Source organism: Montipora foliosa, chromosome 13 (genome assembly GCF_036669935.1).
Source record: "Montipora foliosa isolate CH-2021 chromosome 13, ASM3666993v2, whole genome shotgun sequence".
In the NCBI taxonomy this organism is placed as follows: Eukaryota; Metazoa; Cnidaria; class Anthozoa; order Scleractinia; family Acroporidae; genus Montipora; species Montipora foliosa.
Window position 1 is genome coordinate 43,071,391 of NC_090881.1, and position 22,259 is coordinate 43,093,649.

A 22,259-nucleotide genomic window follows, 5' to 3' on the forward strand; every position below is an offset into this window, starting at 1 on the left:
AAGACCGGATGTTTCCTTCAAGGTTTTTTTAGGGTATTTTGTCCCCCCGCCTTACTGACAAGTCACTGCAATTGAGCAAGAGCGATGTTTACTTAACCGTTTGATGAGGGGATTGTTGATAGAATTTTTTTATACAGAGAGGCGCTGGTTTACTTAAGCCTGTCTACTGAAATCAGATGTCTTGAAATCAAACATCTTGTGAATGTTTTGTGCAAACGCCCTAAACTGATCTGATATTATGAAGTCCAACATGTAAATCAGATAGGTAATGCACCCAGATGCAAAGTAGTTTATTAGAAGACTAGTTGGCTGTCTACGCTGATTTCCTAGCTTTTCCACCTGATTGGTACGTCTATTCCTTTTCAACCGCAAACTCTTCACGCTTACGGGATTCATTCACCAACAGGGCCCGGTAGTTCAAAGGGTGGATACAGAGCTATCCACTGGATAAATCACTATCCAGTGTATAACTCAATTGGTTTTGCTAGTGTTTAACCGCTGAATAGCGTTATCTACCCTTTGAGCAACCGAGGCCAGAGCGTGTCGCTGATTGACAAGTCTTTAGTATGATAAGGACGGAGTAAGACACTGTGTTTAGTAACTCCCAAGGGGGCTCCCATTGAGGAGTAAAATCGTCTTTCGTTATACACTAAAAATCTGTAAAGCCCCATTTACACGAGCAATTTTTCCTTGACAAGTTTTCCTTGACAAGGAAAAATTGCTCGTGTAGATGGGGAATAGTGGACAAATTTTCCTTGTCAAGGAAAATCTGGCGTGCTAGCTTTTCCTTGACAAGGAAAAATTGTCAAGTCTGAAATTTGCTCGTGTAGATGGACAACAAGGAAAATGTGACAAGGAAAACTTGTCATATTTTTCATTTACACTACCAAGGAAAACTTGTCAAGGAAAACTTGTCAAGGAAAACTTGCTAGTGTGTACAGTCAGCAAGTTTTCCTTGACAAGTGGACTTGTCAAGGAAAAATTGCTCGTGTAAATGGGGCTTAAGTGGACACTGGGAGTTTAAAGGGTTAATTGGGAAATAGATGTCGTTAAAAATCAAACAGTCGGTAACTCCCCTTACAACTGATATAATTTGATATCTTTCGGTTTCACTTACGCACATGAGTAAAAGGTCAGAGGCAGTTTTGGCCAGTTCAGCCTGGTTCAGTTTCAACAGCGACACAGGCACAAAATCACTTATTTCACCGTGAAAACGGGCCTCACGCAAGCATAAGCACAAGGATAACGATAAAAAAAAAATTCCTTTGTGCTTGCGCTTGCATTGTGTGATAACGGGACGTAACGCAAGCACAACACAAGCTGTCGTGATGTTCGTTCAATGAACCTGAAGTCCACTCGCAACGCCGCGATGTAAGAGAGAAAGAATATGGACCTAGTGAATCTTTGTTTATGCCTCGTGTCTTTGTGCTTGCGTCGTTTCTTTTCAAGTGACACGAACCGCTTGTGCTTGCATTGCTATTGAAAACCTGGCGCTTAACAGAAAAGCACATGCCCAGAGGGCAGACAACGAAAAAAGGGCTTACCTAAAATTTTTAACGTGACGCACTTTTGTTCACTGTATTCCGTTGAGTAAACTTTGCAACAGTACTTTTCTTCATCGCTCTCTTCAGCTTTAATCAGTAACAGCTCCGGAGTTGCGTTCTCTGCTAATGCAAACCTCCCTTTATAGCGGTTATAGACTATTTCTTTCCCGTCCCTTCCATATTTAACAATGTCATCATAATCATCCTTGGATGGCTGGAATCTCCTTATAACGAAGTAGTCGAAGCTGTCGTTGGCTTTTAGATTCATAACATATTTCCATTCTAATGTAATTTTTTCGCCAGCAGCTCCAAAAGTCGGATCCTTTGGAATTTTGGTCCAAGTGACAAACTGAGCTGAAAAGGAAAATTGGATCTATCTAAAATTTTCATTAAAAAGGTACCATTTACGCCCAAACGTTGTGAATACTGAGGAGGCTGCAATGAACAAGTAAGTACATGTGCGTGTTGCTCAAATACAGTAGTTATAATTTTTTACTTAACTTTATGAAGGCTTGTGAGTCATTTGGCGAGTATCATAGGTAATCCTCTCAATTCAGGGGCACCCAAGGATAATCTTCGGTGAAATATTTGTTCGGGAGAGTCATACTGTTACAAGAATTTAGGCCTTATGTTGCAAACAGCTATATATTTCTTAACTAAAAGATCACCTAAAAGATTCGGTAACAAAGGAAAAGTAGTCCCTTACGTTTTCGGAAGGGATATTTTTGCAATTTTTGGCACTTAATTAAAAAGGTCACCTAGCAGTTCCGGATGAGGAATGCTTCAAGGAAGGGAACGTTGAGCTAGCAATTTCTGAAATGAAGATTTCATGCTCTAAAATTTTCGGACATTTCAGAACAGATAAAATTCTTCTAAGTGATAAAAACCTCTCTCTGGACAATCTTTATACATTACAAGGAGCCTAAAAATGTTTCTCAAAGGCTTTTGGCTTAATTTGCTCGTTGGGTGCCTTGTCAAATTCAGCGTCAGCGCGAATCGTTTCTTGGCCTTTGACTCAAGGGAAAGGCAAGGCTTAATCGATGCGCCAAAAGAACTCTGCGAGACCACGTGCCCTTGGTCCTGTACAAGGCATCCACTAGCGTTATAATCATTGTTATAGATGATGGCCATGAGCGTCTTGTGCCCACCTTTATGATGAATGAATTTCGTGAGAGAGTATGTCTATTCCACATCGTTTTAACATGTGCGTTGTTGATAAGAATAAACTTGACTTATTCAAGACAGATTTAAATTCGGATAGGGGAAACACCTTCTTTGGGCGACATGCCAAGTTATAACTTTTTTCTGCTTGCTCAGCAGCTTCAAAGGATTTCTCCCTAAGCGCTCAATCCCGCGAGGCGGTTTGACACATGCAAAACAACTGGGAAACAGCCTTGGAAAGAAGTCAAACTTATTATTCCCTCTGTTAACCCATCCGAGATTTCCCCTTTTTAAAAAATGCATTCTCCTTGGCGTCTTGTCAAGTGCTATTAAGCCTTCTTGTAGTCAAGAGAGAATCCCGTAATTTTCATGAAGTGAGTATACGTAAAAAACTCCGCTTAACGTAAGTTAATAGTTAGCTTACCAGATGAAAGAGAGATCGTGATAATCCAGGTCACGAGAAGACAAGAAGTCCACGCAGTTTTTGAAAGAATGCTGCTCTTTACAAGACTCATGAGGCTGTCAAAAACTTTCCTCCTTGCTGCGAATTTCGAACTGTAACACTTTGTTTCGAAAGGTATCTATTTTGAGTGATGAACTATTTGCGCAGTAAAGTAGAGTGGCCAATCAAATCAGAGTTTTTAATTGGAAATCTCAACATCTACGAGATGCAAAAACAAACTTGCAAACACGTGCACCTGAAGTATCGCAAATGATGTGACAAACTCAAAAGCGAAGGAAATGGAACATACATGGGATGTTTTGAATATCTCAATGATTTTGGGTTAAATTAAAGAGATAAATTGCTAAAAAATCCCAAGTTATCTCGTTATTGTTAATTACTAATGTGAACAATCTTCGCAGCTAGCAGTTGCCATGGTTCATATGTAACACATGTAAAGGGAGATTCACGGAAAACGGATTTTGAAGGAAAAATAAGTATTTGTAGACTTTATGCCTTGATGTATTGCGGAAATGAACAAATGAACATAATAGCCCACTTTCGATATATTAAAATTCAGTCCTACATTGTAAACAAGAGGCATCATCTCGAGGCTCTGGGGAATAAACTCATACAAATCCTTATATTTATTCCCCAGAGTTTCGAGATGATGCCTTTTGTTTAGTATTGAATTCTAATATATCGAAAGTTGGCTAATCCCAGCGACTTGATTCGAAAAAACAAACGACGTCATGCTGTGGTACATCCCTGCAGTAGCCAAGCTTTTATCTATTTTAGTGCACGAATAGCTAACTTTCAAACTTTCAAGTTATTACATTGTAAAATGTTTCTCAACAGTTTCAATACACGAAGCCAAATCAGTATGACAGTGTTACCTGGTCTTTTTTTCCCTCACCTCCCACCCCCACCCCATCCCCTTACCATTTCTTACCATTCCGCAAACGAAACACTATTTCTGAAATTGTTTCTTGTTTAAGAGGGATTTCAGGTGAAACTGCTTGTTGAATTCCTGCTAGTATCGAAGTAAAAACAGAGTCTGAGGGAACATCAAATGCCATTTCACTTTCAGTTCGATTTAATCAGATAACTTTAGAACATCAATTTTACAGTTTCGATTTTACTCGAACTGCGAAATCATATGGGTATGTTTACATGTATGGAAGTATATACAAATTCAAGAACAAAAATGGACCGACAGACAATGTTGGGTATGTTTACATGATAATATACTTGATATACATTCAAATGGACCGGCACGCAATGTTGAAATGTTCTGTGGGGATTGGTGCTTTATATAAACGTTGCTGTACGACAATAACTTTTTGAAGTGGAAAAATTAAATCATGGCAAAAGTTGGGAATATCAGTCCTCGGCCTGTTCAATCAACCATCATTTAACCAAGCCTGATCATGATCTCCTCATTAAATAGTGCCACTCCTTTGGTGTTTTTCGGATGCTGACAGTTTACGTGGAGGCCACCAAGAAACTGGATAACCATCAGACATTCCTCATACGATAGATAGAGACAGTCGACCGTTCAGTTGACCTCTTTCTCACACTTGATCCTTCAAGATAATGAAAGAAAACATTCCAAATTTTAATTGGAAGTGGCTCAATCAATTTTATTTTAGGATGTGGTGACTGAAATTACTTAAGCACTATAGAATGATGGCACGCTGTTTACAAAATATTTTCACTTTCGATCGATAATACAGAATCACTTCCGGTCTAAGTAATTTTACCAACAGTTTTTGACTCTCAAGTAAGAGTTCTAGTTCTTGGGTGGCCACTTGTATGATCAAGTGTCAGTCACCTGAGCTTTGAATGACCGATCGCTCCAGATACTGTAGAACCAGATTTAAATTCTTGCGGTTTAATAGAAATGCCTCCTTTTGAGGCCAAAGAAGACTATCTATCAGATCTGGGTCGAGATTGATAGCTGCCACGTATCTGCGTTGCCGCAGTTAGCGCCTTTGGGCGTAATAGAGTAGCCGCGTACTCACGTAGCCGCAATTTTCGAAGTGTATTGGAGTGGCCGGGTATTCTACAGTTAAGACATCTTGAGATTCTTAGTCCTTTTTTTGTCTTTTCTTATCTATGCTTCATTTTGAATTAATATTTCCACCATACCTATTTCCTATTGAACTGACTGATATTCAAGGCCAAAATTTGGATTACATTCACAAGAAAGTGCATTCTTACCTCTTCTTCCTTTTTCGCGGGATTTTCTGTGTAAGCTTCATTATCGTGTCCATTTTCCTCGTCCTTTAGGCTTTAACGAAAGCAAACACTTCAAAAGATGTAATTATTATATGGCATAGGAACCGTTAACAATTGTATCTAACCTCTGTTATGATAAATATCTTAGGTTGTGGATTTGTGAAATGGGGTTGGGATTTGGGGGGTGGGGGGGGGGGGGGGCGTGAAGGACAAATCGAAAGTCATAAGAAGGCCACTAATTTGCTTCGTGGGTCAGTTTGAATTGTTGTTTTATGTGCCATTGGTAATAGATTTCTTCCTGGGTTATGTCCGTATTACTTAACAGCTAGCCATTTGCATGCATTGGTCTTTATGGGACACATGGAGATTATTTTTTAGAAAATTGCCGGAAACTCTCAGACACGCCACTCGCCACTTACCTCTTATTTGCTGTCTTGTTCAGGGTAGCTGAAAAAGTAGAAGGAAGGCTTAAATTTTAGCTCTACTTTAAAGTTTGTTGAAGTTATAGAAGTTATCATCCACACTCTTGCGGCCTGGTACTGATTTTTGGATAGCGTTTTAGGGCTTTCTGTTTCATTTTTTTATTGTCAGTTGTCATAGTCACTTTTATTTTAGTTGAAGAAAAAGGAAGGAGAAGGAACAAGTAGCAAATATTCATTTCATAATTACAACGAACCGGCATACTGCATCCAAATAGATTGTCCTCATTTTTTCCACGTTGTTGAAGCAAACATAGAAAACCACAGGCAGCGCGAGCTCGGTATACGATTTATAGACTTTGAGCTTATAAATGCTAAAATAAGCTGTAAATGTAGAAATAAGATCGCTTACCTCTACATACGGTTGTCCTCGTCTTTTCTGTGCAATCGGAGGGCAAATTTGTGTCCGTTTTAGACGGGTTTGTGGCTTTCGAATTTTTGCGATGTCGTTAGTTGTCATTTCCCAAGTGTTTCAAATTGTCCAATGAGAGTGCAGAGTGTAATACGATCGCCATCAAGCTATAACGGCCGTAGCCACACATCTAGCTGAACGGATGGGAAGATTATAGAAAGGCGAACATTATTTGGAATTTATCCGCCAAACATCGTTGTGTGGTCCCGGAGTGGAGTTGATGTGATAAGAAATTTATCTGGGCTTAAGGCTGTGGTGTTTTTATGGTGATTCGGACCGTTGGTTTGTGATGCGAGAGCAATTTGTGGGACGAGATCGCCGCGAGTCACCAGCCTTTCTTCTCTTTATGAGGGGAAATGACAACTAACGACATCGCAAAAATTCGAAAGCCACAAACCCGTCTAAAACGGACACAAATTTGCCCTCCGATTGCACAGAAAAGACGAGGACAACCGAATGTAGAGGTAAGCGAACTTTATTTCTACATTTACAGCGTATTTTAGCATTTATCAGCTCAAAGTATGTTTTCCCATACAAAGTCTATAAATCGTATACCGAGCTTGGGCTGCCTATGAGAAAACAGGAGTCTTTTTGACATCGAGTCCAGAAATCGAACCTTGGCAACATTGTGGGAGGCGAGTGCTCTCACCAATAAGCTTTTTGCCCTTCTGAAAGTAGTTTTCATAACTTGATTTTTTCAGTTTTCTGAGAGTGATAATGCGCCCACGTGGTCTTTGTGACGTGAGAGGTTGTACAGTTATGTTGATATGAATTTTTGTTAATTAATTAATAACGACGTTACAAGACAAGTATTTCTCAGGCGATCATATTGTTTTTCCACCATCAATGAAATATAGAAGTGGACCAAAGTCACATTTTGATGAAAGTCATGCAAAAATACTTGACAACACATACCGCGACCACACTTTCGCCTCTGTCTTGCTATGACAACAATGGTTATCACCAAGGTACCTATCACCCCTCCAAGGACGGCATAAATACTGAATCCCGACTGGTCTTTAAATCGCTTAATTGTTTTGTCATCTAAGAATACAAAAAAAAAAAACACAGTCAGATATCGAGGTGACTTTCGGTAACATTTACATCTTTTAAAGCTAGTTGGATTTCTCCTTTTCTTTCGTTTTCGTAATCGGATAGTTAAAATTAGTTAGAGTAAAAACACTCTATATGTTGATTATAAGGTAATTATGTAATAATAGCGAATTGGTATAATAAATAAATATAAATTAATTAATTTAAAGGAACTTCCAAGAAGATAGAAAAGTACCCTCAAATGAAGACCAGTTTACATATATCGGAACAATAAAGAAAAAAGGTGGGTAAGGTAAAGTCACGTGCGACCTAACTAGGGCCCATTACGGCCGGAGCTGGGATGCTAGTCCATCGCGGGGTTACCTCTAGCAGTATATCGCGGGTACCCATTTACACACCTGGGTGAAGAGAGACAATGTGGCGTAAATTCGCTTGTCTAAGGAAACAACACGATGACACACTGAGCTAGGCCTCGAACCAGCGACCCTTGGAATCGAAACGTCGGCGCTGTAACCACTACGCCACCGTGCCTCCACAAAAGGAAAAAAATGACGGGACAAATTCTTATAAATTTGAAAGTCTTCAAACTGTTTTGCTTTTCTATACCTTCATCACGTTCATCCTCCGCTTCTGTTGTTGTGGTAACTCCAACGGTTGGAGTAGCTTCATCTAAGGTTGTTTCAGCTTCCTTTATCGTAAACGCACTGTAACCCACAACATTTCTCGCACGAACTCGGATAGTGTACATAGTACCACTTCGAAGACCAGTCATTAGGCATGTCAGGGGCTTTCTCATTTCTGTGCAGCTTCTCCACTCCATGCTTTGCTCATTTTTCTCCCGAAGCTGCACCAAATATTCCAGAACAGGAGCATCGGGATCGGTGACGGATTCCTTCCATTGAATTTTCATTTCATTAAGACCTGGATTGATCTGAACGATTAGGGGCGCCTCTGGTTCAGCTAGAAACACGAGGACAATTTTTGGATTGGTCATTATTATGATGGCTTGTTCTCTCATTTCAGTACAGGAGGACGCAACGTCAGTAAAGTTGTCAGTTATGTACTTAAAATTGGAATGTTTCCCGTAATGCCGTAATTGAGTGGATTTAGCAGAATGCGAGTTATATGTTGATAGAGTCCTAACCAATTGGCCGAGTCGGAAAATACCATAATACTCTTTGTCCCCCACGGGCCCCCCCCCGAAATTTTGCATAAGCACTAATTCCAGTTTCTCTTGGGATTTACAATGGTCCCAAGCAAAACAAAAACAATGCCTGTTCGAAATTTGGGGGGATTGGGGTTGGAGGGGGGGGGGGGGGGGTGGAGGGCGGGGCAAGGTTCTTATACCATTTTCTGCTTCGGCCAATTACGGTATGAGACAGCGAAGAATCGATGGAAGTATCTTTAGTATACCGGGATACTTGCTACCTTTTTCTTGTCTTATCGCGTCAGGAGCCCCTAACCAGTCTTCAACTCCAATACTACGGTCTCTGTAACGGCATTTTCACAGATCAAGCTATTTTTAGACGACTTCTTAAGAAAGATCTTGCTTGCACGAGTGACCAGTCTCTATCCCATGAGTAATAATTTGTCATGCAGAACTTGTGATTAGCTGGAAAGGTATAGTTTCGCTCGAAAATGAATCTAAAAATAACTCGGTCTGTAAAGACGCCACGAAGTTGTACGCTCTTGGTCGTGGCCGTTTCTCGAAAGTTCCGACAACTTTTCGGGCCCGAAAACCGTCAACCGCTCGTTTTGGAAAGCGGATCTTTCAAGGTAACAAAAAGAAAAATGACGGTGAAGTTTGACAACTTAAATCCACTCCGTTCTTGAGATACAAAGGGAATTGTGACACCCGAAAATGGCCCGTAAAGTTTCGGGACTTTCGAGAAACGGGCTCGGCCAGCTAATCGCATTTGATGTTCTCAAAGAATATCTTATTGCAGTGGAAATCGTGAAACAAAAGAATTCAGATTTTAAAGAAATGTTATAGAAATGCTTTGGTTGCATTTTGCAGCCATGTTCGGTATACTTTCCACTGAAGGTGCCGTGCACTATCTTTGAGTGCGATTGGCGTTGACTGTATATTTTAGTATCGATAATTATTATCCAACTGTGTTAGTTATTGAACAAAATGAAATGCACGAAACGAGTATAAATATTACACGATATTGTACAGTTAGTTATCTGTACACTTGGTCATTTACAGTAGAGAACCGGTTTGACTAGTTTAGTTGCTGACGTTGCCCCGCATGCACAAATCTGTCACCCGTTCGCGGTTGTTTACAATTCATTTTCTAAGAATTTAGTGCAAAAAAAAGTTGGATAATAAATAGCTTATTAGATGTTTTGGTGTGTCGCATCGCTGAGTATTTCCACTCGTTGTTTGTATTTTGATTCGTCCTAGCGGGCTCGTCAAAATACAGCACAACTCGTAAAAATACTCAACGATATTACACACCAAAACACTTAATAAGATATATTTATATACCTTTAATTTCTTTTATAAGCTTATTTACCATCTTAATTTACTGCGCATCTGAGCATCACGTCATGTTAAGATGCGCTTTTTAAGTCACTAATTATTATTCGCTGGATTTCATTAGTTGACTTGATTACTTGTTTGATTGTTCCTTGCTGCATTGCTTGCTGCATTGAGTTACTAGGTTAACTTTTTGTCGCTAAAAACTCACCCTTACCTAGCATGTTTAAGATCACTCTCTGCGTTGTTGAACCCATCAGATTTGTTGCAGTGCATGCGAGGGAACCAAAATCATCCGACGTTTTCGGTGTGAATTTCAGTGTACTAACACGTGATTGAGACTGTACAATAGAACTAACTGTGCCATCACGACTCCATGTGATATCTGGCAACGGAACGCCCCTAGCTTCGCAATGGACATCGGTTTCGTGGTCTATCCAGGTCCAGATTTCCATTGTATTGTTGTTTTTCATCTCTGGTTTGTCTATAAGGAACATGTAGACTAAGAGTTGAAGCAGACTAATAGCAATAGTGTCGTTAACAAAATACCAATTGCAATTAGTTTCAACGTTTTTGTTGCTGTTTTTTTGTTTCCTCGTTTTTAGTGCAAACTTAAAATCTAATGACTCTAGAAGGTTCTTTGTTTTTCTGCTGTACCGAAGCGCAAAAAGCCTCAAACACTTCTTTGGTCTAGTTCCTCAGTCGATAGATACATTGGTTAATTCCTGAGGTGTAAGGTCTTCGTAGAGATAATTTGTATATGTTTATAACAACAAAATTTGCAATAAGAATTAGTTCAGGACCATAACGTGGCTTATCACAAATAAATATCATCATTTTTCTTTCTTTTTGTCTATTTTTTTCCTCACTGCAAATGTTTTTCGAAATGACGACTTTTTGGTGTAAGATTGTCCATACCAGTACTCAGTGTAGCTTCTTTGAATGGAAACAAAAAGAAAGGAACTGTTTACTTCAGTAAATCGTACACTCACCTTGAAATTGCCTAAAATCAAAGCCGAATGAAAAAAAAATGCAAAGGGTCACCCTTATCAATTTCTCCGCTGCGGCACTTACTTACAATTTACTGTGACGTGAACGTTGACCCTTGCATCGGCCATTACTCCGTTTCCAGCGGTGCACTGATAAGTTCCTGCTTCACTTCTGCTGATGTTATAGAGGGTAAGAGTTTGTCCACTTGTTACATTTGTCGGATGAGAGCCATTTAGAAATGCCCATGTAATGTTTGCCGGAGGATTTCCCGTTGCATTGCAGAACAACGTGATGTTATCAGTCTCGTTAGCCGTTGCATGATTGGAGATAAAGTCTATTAAAGATGGAACTGAAACAAAGTGAAAAAAAATTCTGATTACCCATTTTGCTTCCAATCATTTGCTTCCGTCGTTTGTGCATTCAGGATGATGTTAATATGCTTTTGCATAAAAAAATCTATTTCCACAATTGAGACTTTAAAAACGAAGGAACATGGAATATATATTTTTAAAATTCTAAACAACATGAACAGATAAATGTGATCCTCTTTTGACGTTAATTGTCACTTGGTCTAATTGCATGTTCACCCCCTATCATCAGCACAAGGCTATTGTTTTCTAATTAGTCAGCTGAAGGTACATTGAAAGTGCATTTCACTTTGAGCCTCACGTGAGCAATTCCAAATTTTACCACGAATGTATGGGATCATCAGCCTCTTAGCCACCCAAGATTTATCCGGCGCCGTTTTTTGACAGCTGATAGCTGGGTCGTTATCAAAGCTAAAAGGCTTAAAACTGGAGATTTAACAAAGTTTAGTTAGTTCTTTTACCGTTTGAAGTCAACTCAGTCGTAAATAGCACGATTCCATATGCGAGCAAGTGAGAAATAACTGGTATGTTAAGGCTGGTTTACACATACGACGCAAGCTTAAGCACTAGCAACATACGCAGACGCCACAGTAGCGTTTCGATAATGGGTAACTTTCATTAGAACAAAAGACACTAATTAACAACAAGTTAATGCGCCTGCGTATGTTGCTTATGCTTATGCTTGCGTACCATGTGTAAACCAGCCTTTAATGAAACAAAATCAATGTAAACAAAGACGTTATCAAAGTGGAAAATATTTCTACATTCCGACACGTACACAACACGTTGAGGCTCATGGCCGCTATGTCTCCGGTGCCGAGAATGTTGCTGGGTACACATTCATATTCCCCTTTGTGTGAAGAGTTAACGTTTTGAATGACGAACACGCCATCTTTGGAATAACCGAGAAATTCCCTCTTGAAGCGAAATTCGTATACAGCAGGTGGAACACTGTCTGCGCTGCAAAAGAATGTTATTGTCTGTCCCTCAAACACATTATCCATCTTTTCCACGTTCGATGTTAGGTTCGTCGCTCTTGGTTTGTCTGTAGAAAAAAGAACAATCAATAGCTTTTTTCCCCCAAAATTCGGCACCTAATGATGTTTTGTTGACTTCTTACTGATGTGGTAGAATGATTGAGAAAGTAAAAACGTCAGCAGTCGCCGCGACTATTATTATGAAAACTATCCTACTAGATGAATTCATGGTAAGTTTTGTTGTTCTTGTTTCTTCAAAAATTGTGACTTACAGTTGACCATTACGGACGAGGTAGTAATTGCATCCTCTCCAATTCCATTGCTAGCCTTGCATTGGTAATATCCAGAATCGGCTTTCACCGCACCTTTCACAACAAGAACACCGTCCGTGGAGTTTAACAGGGAGGGGCTAGGTCTTTTCGTCCATGTTATCTTTGGTGGCGGATTTCCACTCGCGATGCATACAAGGCGCAGGTCGTCCGTCTCGTTCACTGTTTGACTATCTTGTCTCTTGATCATGCTTGGAGGATCTAAAAAGTTGAAGAAAACTATTGACTTTAAAAGGAAAAAAAAACGATCATTCTCGTACAGATTATCTTTCAAGAATTGTTGCCCCAGAATATTGTCTCTCTTGGGCAAATATTCGAAAGTGACATTTTTATGATCGCTTTGAGTATTCCTACAGAGTTGACTATGATAGACAACGTCTTATAAATAAAGCTAGACCCTGAAAAAGTGTTTTGCACGCATTGCTTAAATACACCCAGCCAATCATCTAATAAGCTTAACTTTTGGGAATTGCTTCTTTTGTCGCCCTTCTTGTCTGTACTAATAGAATTAGAAATACATTTCTCAGGAAATCAGTATTAAATCTTATTAGCTAATGAGTAAACCTTAAAGTAAATAAACGTACAGAAAACATTGAGGTGTCTTGTAGCGTTTGCCGGTTTCCCTATGCCATTTGTGGCCGTACACACGTATGTCCCAGCATCGGTTCTGTTAGCATGCGTGATGGCAAGCCGCTGACCAGAGGGGTACGAATCGCTTGATGTCTGGTTAATCTTTGTCCACGTGACTATTGGAAGAGGTTTCCCATCACTAGTACATTCGAGGTCCACGTGGTTTCCTTCAGTGACATTATATCTCTTGGTCGGTGGATTGATGGCAGGTGCGTCTGGAGATCACAAAGAAATGCCAAGATCAAATTATTCCAAATACTTAATAAAGAATAATAAAAATAAGACAGCGTAGATCTCTAGAGTGATAAGCGCCATTGCTTATTTTCGAAAGTACAAACGGAAGATTGATTTCAATCAGCTGGGAAATGTGTGATTATTTTTTTTTTGTCGAAGTGAATTCGCCACTAACCATTTGTCTATAGGGTTAAGCACCATGAACATCATAGAGGCTGTGCACTAGCTGTTTTTGTAAATATTTTCTTTAATTGTGTAGAGGTTGGTTTCACTAGTTGTCAGTTTGTGACTTACAGTTGACTATAATAGTGACAATGGAAATTGCATCGTCTCCAATTCCATTACTAGCTTTACATTGGTAGTCCCCCGAATCGTTGTTCTTCACACTTTTGACAACCAAAACACCCCCAACTGTGGTAAGCCTGGTGGAGTTTGATATTTTTGTCCAAATTATCTCTGGCTGTGGATTTCCAGTTGCGTTGCACTTGAGTCGCAAGTCTTGCTGCTCTGTAACTGTGTGATTGCTATGTGTATTGATTATGCTTGGAGGATCTAGAAAGATTAGACAAGGCAATTAGGCATTGCAAAATATTCGTTTTATGGCGTAACGTTGCAACAAGAAGTTGCCCTCAAAATCACCAAAATATTATTGTGCCATTGCGTTACACTTCGTAAGCAATATTCAAAATGTTTCTCTGTTTATTGTTGCAGTCTTTTTCCGGCAAAGAATTTCATCGAATAGCATGTCAGGAGGCATCCGCTTGAATTATTAATCAGCGAAACGATCTGAAAGGCTTTATCTCAGAAAGTTTTCACAATGACCCCTTTTGGGCGAAGAAAGAAATTCCAAAGCGATCTTCCAAATTCTTACCCGTTGGCTTTACGTTATCGACTTACAGAAAACATTGAGGTGTCTTGTAGCGTTTGCCGGTTTCCCTATGCCATTTGTGGCCGTACACACGTATGTCCCAGCATCGGTTCTGTTAGCATGCGTGATGGCAAGCCGCTGACCAGAGGGGTACGAATCGCTTGATGTCTGGTTAATCTTTGTCCACGTGACTATTGGAAGAGGTTTCCCGTCACTAGTACATTCGAGGTCCACGTGGTTTCCTTCAGTGACATTATATCTCTTGGTCGGTGGATTGATGGCAGGTGCGTCTGGAGATCACAAAGAAATGCCAAGATCAAATTATTCCAAATACTTAATAGAGAATAATAATAATAATAATAATAATAATAATAATAAGACAGCGTAGATCTCTAGAATGATAAGCACCATTGCTTATTTTGGAAAGTACGAACGGAATATTGATTTCAGTCAGTTGGGAAATGTCTTCTTTTTTTTGTCGAAGTGGATTCGCCACTAACCGTTCACGGTCTATCGGGTTAAGCACCATGAACATCATAGAGGCTGTGCACTAGCTGTTTTTATAAATATTTTCTTTAATTGTGTAGAAGTTGGTTTCACTAGTTGTCAGTTTGTGACTTACGGTTGACTATAATAGTGACAATGGAAATTGCATCGTCTCCAATTCCATTACTAGCTTTACATTGGTAGTCCCCCGAATCGTTGTTCTTCACACTTTTGACAACCAAAACATCCCCAACTGTGGTAAGCCTGGTGGAGTTTGATCTTTTTGTCCAAATTATCTCTGGCTGTGGATTTCCACTTGCGTTGCACTTCAGTCGCAAGTCTTGCTGCTCTGTAACTGTGTGATTCCTATGTGTATTGATTATGCTTGGAGGATCTAGAAAGATTAGACAAGGCAATTAGGCATTGCAAAATATTCGTTTTATGGCGTAACTTTACAACGAGAAGTTGCCCTTAAAATCACCAAAATATTATTGTGCCATTGCGTTACACTTCGGAAGCAATATTCAAAATGTTTCTCTGTTTACTGTTGCAGTCTTTTTCCGGCAAAGAATTTCATCGAATAGCATGTCAGGAGGCATCCGATTGAATTATTAATCAGCGAAACGATCTGAAAGGCATTATCTCAGAAAGTTTTCATAATGACCCCTTTTGGGCGAAGAAAGAAATTCCAAAGCGATCTTCCAAATTCTTACCCGTTGGCTTTACGTTATCGACTTACAGAAAACATTGAGGTGTCTTGTAGCGTTTGCCGATTTCCCTATCCCATTTGTGGCCGTACACACGTATGTCCCAGCATCGGTTCTGTTAGCATGCGTGATGGCAAGCCGCTGACCAGAGGGGTATGAATCGCTTGATGTCTGGTTAATCTTTGTCCACGTGACTATTGGAAGAGGTTTCCCGTCACTAGTACATTCGAGGTCCACGTGGTTTCCTTCAGTGACATTATATCTCTTGGTCGGTGGATTGATGGCAGGTGCGTCTGGAGATCACAAAGAAATGCCAAGATCAAATTATTCCAAACACTTAATAGAGAATAATAATAATAATAATAATAATAAGACAGCGTAGATCTCTAGAATGATAAGCACCATTGCTTATTTTGGAAAGTACGAACGGAAGATTGATTTCAGTCAGTTGGGAAATGTCTTCTTTTTTTTGTCGAAGTGGATTCGCCACTAACCGTTCACGGTCTATCCGGTTAAGCACCATGAACATCATAGAGGCTGTGCACTAGCTGTTTTTGTAAATATTTTCTTTAATTGTGTAGAAGTTGGTTTCACTAGTTGTCAGTTTGTGACTTACAGTTGACTATAATAGTGACAATGGAAATTGCATCGTCTCCAATTCCATTACTAGCTTTACATTGGTAGTCCCCCGAATCGTTGTTCTTCACACTTTTGACAACCAAAACACCCCCAACTGTGGTAAGCCTGGTGGAGTTTGATGTTTTCGTCCAAATTATCTCTGGCTGTGGATTTCCACTTGCGTTGCACTTGAGTCGCAAGTCTTGCTGCTCTGTAACTGTGTGATTCCTATGTGTAATGATTATGCTTGGAGGATCTAGAAAGATTAGATGAGGGAATTAGGTATTGCAAATAATTCGTTTTATGGCGTAACTTTACAACAAGAAGTTGCCCTTAAAATCACCAAAATATTATTGTGCCATTGCGTTACACTTCGGACGCAATATTCAAAATGTTTCTCTGTTTACTGTTGCAGTCTTTTTCCGGCAAAGAATTTTATCGAATAACGTGTCAGGGGGCGTCCGGTTGAATTAATATACAGCGAAACGATCTGAAAGGCTTTATCTCAGAAAGTTTTCATAATGACCCCTTTTTGAGCGAAGAAAGAAATTACAAAGAGATTTCCCAAATTCTATCTAGTTGGCTCTACTTCATCGACTTACAGAAAACATTGAGGTATCTTCTAGCTGTTGCCGATTTCCCTATCCCATTTGTGGCCGTACACACGTATGTCCCAGCATCGCTTCTGTTGGCATGCGTGATGGCAAGCCGCTGACCAGAGGGGTATGAATCGCTTGATGCCTGACTAATCTTAGTCCACGTGACTATTGGAAGAGGTGTCCCATGACTAGTACATTCGAGGTCCACGTGGTTTCCTTCAGTGACATTATATCTCTTGGTCGGTGGATTGATGGCAGGTGCGTCTGGAGATCACAAAGAAATGCCGAGATCAAATTATTCCAAAATACTTAATAAATGATAATGATAATAATAATAATAATAATCATAATAATAATAATAATAACAATAATAATAATAATAATAATAATAATAATAATAATTATAAAAATAATAACAATAAGACAGCGTAGATCTCTAGAATGAAAAGCACCACTGCTTATTTTGGAAAGTACGAACGGAAGATTGATTTCAGTCAGTTGGGAAATGTGTTCTCTTTTTTTTGTCGAAGTGAATTCGCCACTAACCGTTTCTCTATTGGGTTAAGCACCATGAACATCATAGAGGCTGTGCATTAGCTGTTTTTGTAAATATTTTCTTTAATTGTGTAGAGGTTGGTTTCACTAGTTGTCAGTTTGTGACTTACGGTTGACTATAATAGTGACAATGGAAATTGCATCGTCTCCAATTCCATTACTAGCTTTACATTGGTAGTCCCCCGAATCGTTGTTCTTCACACTTTTGACAACCAAAACACCCCCAACTGTGGTAAGCCTGGTGGAGTTTGATGTTTTCGTCCAAATTATCTCTGGCTGTGGATTTCCACTTGCGTTGCACTTGAGTCGCAAGTCTTGCTGCTCTGTAACTGTGTGATTGCTATGTGTATTGATTATGCTTGGAGGATCTAGAAGGATTAGACAAGGCAATTAGGCATTGCAAAATATTCGTTTTATGGCGTAACTTTACAACAAGAAGTTGCCCTTAAAATCACCAAAATATTACTGTGCCATTGCGTTACACTTCGGAAGCAATATTCAAAATGTTTCTCTGTTTACTGTTGCAGTCTTTTTCCGGCAAAGAATTTCATCGAATAGCATGTCAGGAGGCATCCGATTGAATTATTAATCAGCGAAACGATCTGAAAGGCATTATCTCAGAAAGTTTTCATAATGACCCCTTTTGGGCGAAGAAAGGAATTCCAAAAAGATTTCCCAAATTCTTACCCGTTGGCTTTACTTTATCGACTTACAGAAAACATTGAGGTATCTTGTAGCGTTTGCCGGTTTCCCTATGCCATTTGTGGCCGTACACACGTATGTCCCAGCATCGGTTCTGTTAGCATGCGTGATGGCAAGCTGCTGACCAGAGGGGTATGAATCGCTTGATGCCTGGCTAATCTTTGTCCACGTGACTATAGGAAGAGGTTTCCCATGACTAGTACAGGCGAGGTCCACGTGGTTTCCTTCAGTGACATTATATCTCTTGGTCGGTGGATTGATGGCAGGTGCGTCTGGAGATTACAAAGAAATGCCAAGATCCATATATTCCAAATACTTAATAAATAATAATAATAATAATAATAGTAATAATAATAATAATAATAGTAATAATAATAATAATAATAATAAGACAGCGTAGATCTCTAGAATGATAAGCACCACTGCTTATTTTGGAAAGTACGAACGGAAGATTGATTTTAGTGACTTGGGAAATGTGTTCTTTTTTTTTTGTCGAAGTGAATTCGCCACTAACCGTTCGTCTATCGGGTTAAGCACCATGAACATCATAGAGGCTGTGCACTAGCTGTTTTTGTAAATATTTTCTTTAATTGTGTAGAGGTTGGTTTTACTAGTTGTCAGTTTGTGACTTACAGTTGACTATAATAGTGACAATGGAAATTGCATCGTCTCCAATTCCATTACTAGCTTTACATTGGTAGTCCCCCGAATCGTTGTTCTTCACACTTTTGACAACCAAAACACCCCTAACTGTGGTAAGCCTGGTGGAGTTTGATCTTTTCGTCCAAATTATCTCTGGCTGTGGATTTCCACTTGCGTTGCACTTGAGTCGCAAGTCTTGCTGCTCTGTAACTGTGTGATTGCTATGTGTATTGATTATGCTTGGAGGATCTAGAAAGATTAGACAAGGCAATTAGGCATTGCAAAATATTCGTTTTATGGCGTAACTTTGCAACAAGAAGTTGCCCTTAAAATCACCAAAAAATTATTGTGCCATTGCGTTACACTTCGGAAGCAATATTCAAAAGGTTTCTCTGTTTACTGTTGCAGTCTTTTTCCAGCAAAGAATTTTATCGAATAGCATGTCAGGAGGCGTCCGGTTGAATTATTAATTAGCGAAACGATCTGAAAGGCTTTATCTCAGAAAGTTTTCATGATGACCCCTTTTGGGCGAAGAAAGAAATGCCAAAGGGATTTTCCAAATTTTTACCCGTTGGCTTTACTTTATCGACTTACAGAAAACATTGAGGTATCTTGTAGCTTTTGCCGGTTTCCCGATGCCGTTTGTGACTGTACAGATGTAAATACCAGCATCTTTTCTGGTAGCTTTGATGATGCTGATCCTTCCATCAGCCGAGTGTGAGATATTTAAGACCTTGCCAACTTTTGTCCACGTGACCACTGGAAGAGGCATTCCATCACTAATACAGTCGAGCTCAACATCGTTTCCTTCGGTGACATTAAATCTCTTGGTCAGAGGATTGATGATGGGTGCGTCTGCAGAGTTCAAAGTAGAAGAATAACTGACACGTAGCAAAATATTTTTACAAAGTGTATACATGGTTAGAGAGCTACTAATGTGCTTGGCAGTTTACTTTCAAGCATGGCCTCCTATTGGAGACTGGCTTCCGCCTTTCCGCTCTTGGTATGTTCATTGAAACGGAAATATCACGTGGTCATTAGTAGTTTATTTTTTGTTGATACCAACCCATTTACTTATTTTTTCTGACTTTTCAAATGATGTATTTGATATTTTTATCGCGAGGATTTTTTCCTCGGCATAATCAGGTCTCTTCTTATACTAATGATACTACGCGATCAACAAGTGGCATGATTTTTATCCACATTTCTGGTCACCTAAGCCTCCGAAAGTTACACATAAAGCAAAGAAGGTTTCACGCTAGGCAAGTTTCTTGGTCTTTGTTCGCGCTATCTTGGAGATTTAAGGACGTTCGCGCGAAAATCTTCCCACATTGAAATTTGCTTCATTTCTCGTCTGAAGTTAGGTCATAAATTACTTATTCCAAAAATGAAAAAAGTTGAGGGTCAACGACTTTGTTTCGGAGAAAAAGGCAAGGGAAAAATGCTCTAATTTCGATAGATAGGTCATTATAACGACACGTATGCTCATCTACTCGTCCGTCGAAAATCATAAAAATAATATATTAGAGTGAAGGTTTCTGTGTATAGAAATATAGGACTGGGTTTTTTAGATAATTTCATGCCACTGGGGATGTCGTAGACATTAGAGTTAATCCTGAACGAGCGTTTTTGAAGATGAATTGGAAATAAATGTGCCATTCTTCATTCTTTAGCCGACCTGGAAATTTTCCTCCGCCATTTTTGTCGCCATAAGATCTTAACTAATGTTTGAAGTAATGCGTGACAAATTGCAGTCGCGTTACCTGCGCAGTAAAAATTGCGCACAAACAATTAGCGCGAACGTCCTTAGGATAGCAAAATATGATGATCCACTGAGCCGTGTATTTTCTCTTGCTTTTTATAATATTGGATTGTTCTTGCATGATCCACTGGCCAAGGAGGAGGTGAGGTGTAAAATGTCCCAAATCCAATGACCTTTTCCAAGATCATGCTCTTGTTATGTTATTATCCGTCGTACTTCAAATCCTTCAAATACCCTTGGGTTCTCTTTACTTAAAAAACTTACAGTTAACCACTACAGTAAAAATGGCAATAGCATCTTCTCCAATTCCATTAGTAGCATTGCATTGATATTCTCCAGAATCGGTTTTCTTTATCGTTTTTATAACCAGGACACCGTCATGTGCATTTAAAAGGCTGGAGTTGTTCGAATTCACCTTTTACTGCGCTACACTGCGAACGCAGACGTATTTCCGGGAGTCGGGGGAGAGAAACGACCGCCGGAAATACGTCTGCGTTCGCGGACTCAGTCACCGCGCTAGATTCACTAAGGTAATATAATAAAGATATTAAATACAGAAGATGTTCGGCAAGAAACACGAAGAGAAATCAAATATGAATTAACCAAATACAACATTTACAAAACTAATGGCAATAAATGTGGTCGACTATACATATATACGAAAGCCTGACATTCAAAATAGCAAGACAGGTCTCTCAATGGACATAACGAAGTCGGTACTGTAAAGGAGGAAACAAGAAAGACGGGAAAAAGCGGAAACTATCCGTAGACAAAAGATATCTTAGGGACAAATAAATGATTGTAGGGATAAAAACTAAAACCTGCGTATACAAATTCAAATGAGGATACTCAATTAATTTGAAACAAAAATGTATGTCTTAGGGAAGTGTTCAAAACTACTACACTCGAACAGGACCCACCAAACCACAAAATAGATGGTGGTGTCTGCCTGCACCCCCTTCCTTAACGTCAAAAGATGGTGTCTATATTGCATAGCCACCCCTCTATCCAGCAGTAAAAAATTACAGTGAAATTCAAAACTCATTTTTCTTGTTTGTCTAGTAATGCCGACTCTTGCTAGCTGAATATTCCTGTGTCAACTCAAATTTAAAAGCCAATAAAATGTTGTTGATAATGTTCATGTGATAAGTTCGAAGATAGGTGGTGTCTTTGAGAACCCCCTACCCCAAAGGTGGGTCCTGTTCGAGTATAGTAGTTTTGAGCAGTTCCCTTAGAGTGTTATTTCAGAATACGCCTTTGTGTGCTTTGAGACCGAGGAATACGCTGATTCTGATAATGGTCAGCAAAATAGCACCTCTAATCGCTGAATACGAAATCTTGAATAATCTTTACGTGAGATTCTTGTGTTCCGATTTTTGCCTCACACTTACAATTTACTATAACAGTAGTGATAATTGAATCATTTCCAAACCCATTGCTAGCCATGCACCGGTAAAGTCCAGAATCGCTTTTGTTAATGCTTCTTATGGTAAGAACACCCTCGACTGAGTCCAGAGGGGTGGAGTCGGGGCTTTTCGTCCAAACAATCTCTGGCTTTGGATTTCCCGATGCATTACATTTCAGCCGTAGGTCTTGACTCTCGTTCAACGTTTGATTGCTTTGCGTGGTTTCTATTCTTGGAGGGTCTACAAAGGTAAAAGCCATTGTATTTGTGAGTAGATATTAACCCCTTCTCCCACGTATTATCTTTCCAATAAAAGCTGTCTTCAAAACAAATTAAAAAGTGGTGATGGAAATCTGGGCACACTATATGGGAGTCATGTCGAACTATGACATTTTTGGATGAAAACCAATCACAATTTTCTAAACAGTATTTTCGATATATGTTTCTTAATTTTGGAGTTATAGCTATTCGTCAATGATTTCTGTAAAATAAATTTTCTTTTTCCTGCTTTTACTCTTCCGATTATTAACGACAATTTTTAAAAAATATTTCCAGGGATCACTGAAAAGCTAA

General features: G+C 39.4%; 1 protein-coding gene across 1 annotated transcript in view; it reads right to left on the bottom strand.

Moving 5' to 3' along the window:
• Positions 1-22,259, bottom strand: part of LOC137981991 (hemicentin-1-like) — a 41,677-nt gene that overhangs the window by 11,911 nt on the left and 7,507 nt on the right. Inside the window, exons 7-28 of the mRNA XM_068829009.1 lie at positions 21,673-21,927; positions 19,114-19,374; positions 18,511-18,768; positions 17,889-18,149; positions 17,286-17,543; positions 16,624-16,884; positions 16,020-16,277; positions 15,436-15,696; positions 14,833-15,090; positions 14,240-14,500; positions 13,637-13,894; positions 13,063-13,323; positions 12,422-12,679; positions 11,951-12,217; positions 10,893-11,153; positions 10,032-10,298; positions 7,939-8,292; positions 7,195-7,323; positions 5,808-5,835; positions 5,371-5,440; positions 3,130-3,268; positions 1,545-1,898 (exon numbers count right to left, since the gene is read on the bottom strand). Of these exons, the coding sequence (XP_068685110.1) occupies positions 1,545-1,898; positions 3,130-3,268; positions 5,371-5,440; positions 5,808-5,835; positions 7,195-7,323; positions 7,939-8,292; positions 10,032-10,298; positions 10,893-11,153; positions 11,951-12,217; positions 12,422-12,679; positions 13,063-13,323; positions 13,637-13,894; positions 14,240-14,500; positions 14,833-15,090; positions 15,436-15,696; positions 16,020-16,277; positions 16,624-16,884; positions 17,286-17,543; positions 17,889-18,149; positions 18,511-18,768; positions 19,114-19,374; positions 21,673-21,927 (5,238 nt within the window). The remainder of the gene's footprint in view (positions 1-1,544; positions 1,899-3,129; positions 3,269-5,370; positions 5,441-5,807; positions 5,836-7,194; positions 7,324-7,938; positions 8,293-10,031; positions 10,299-10,892; positions 11,154-11,950; positions 12,218-12,421; positions 12,680-13,062; positions 13,324-13,636; positions 13,895-14,239; positions 14,501-14,832; positions 15,091-15,435; positions 15,697-16,019; positions 16,278-16,623; positions 16,885-17,285; positions 17,544-17,888; positions 18,150-18,510; positions 18,769-19,113; positions 19,375-21,672; positions 21,928-22,259) is intronic.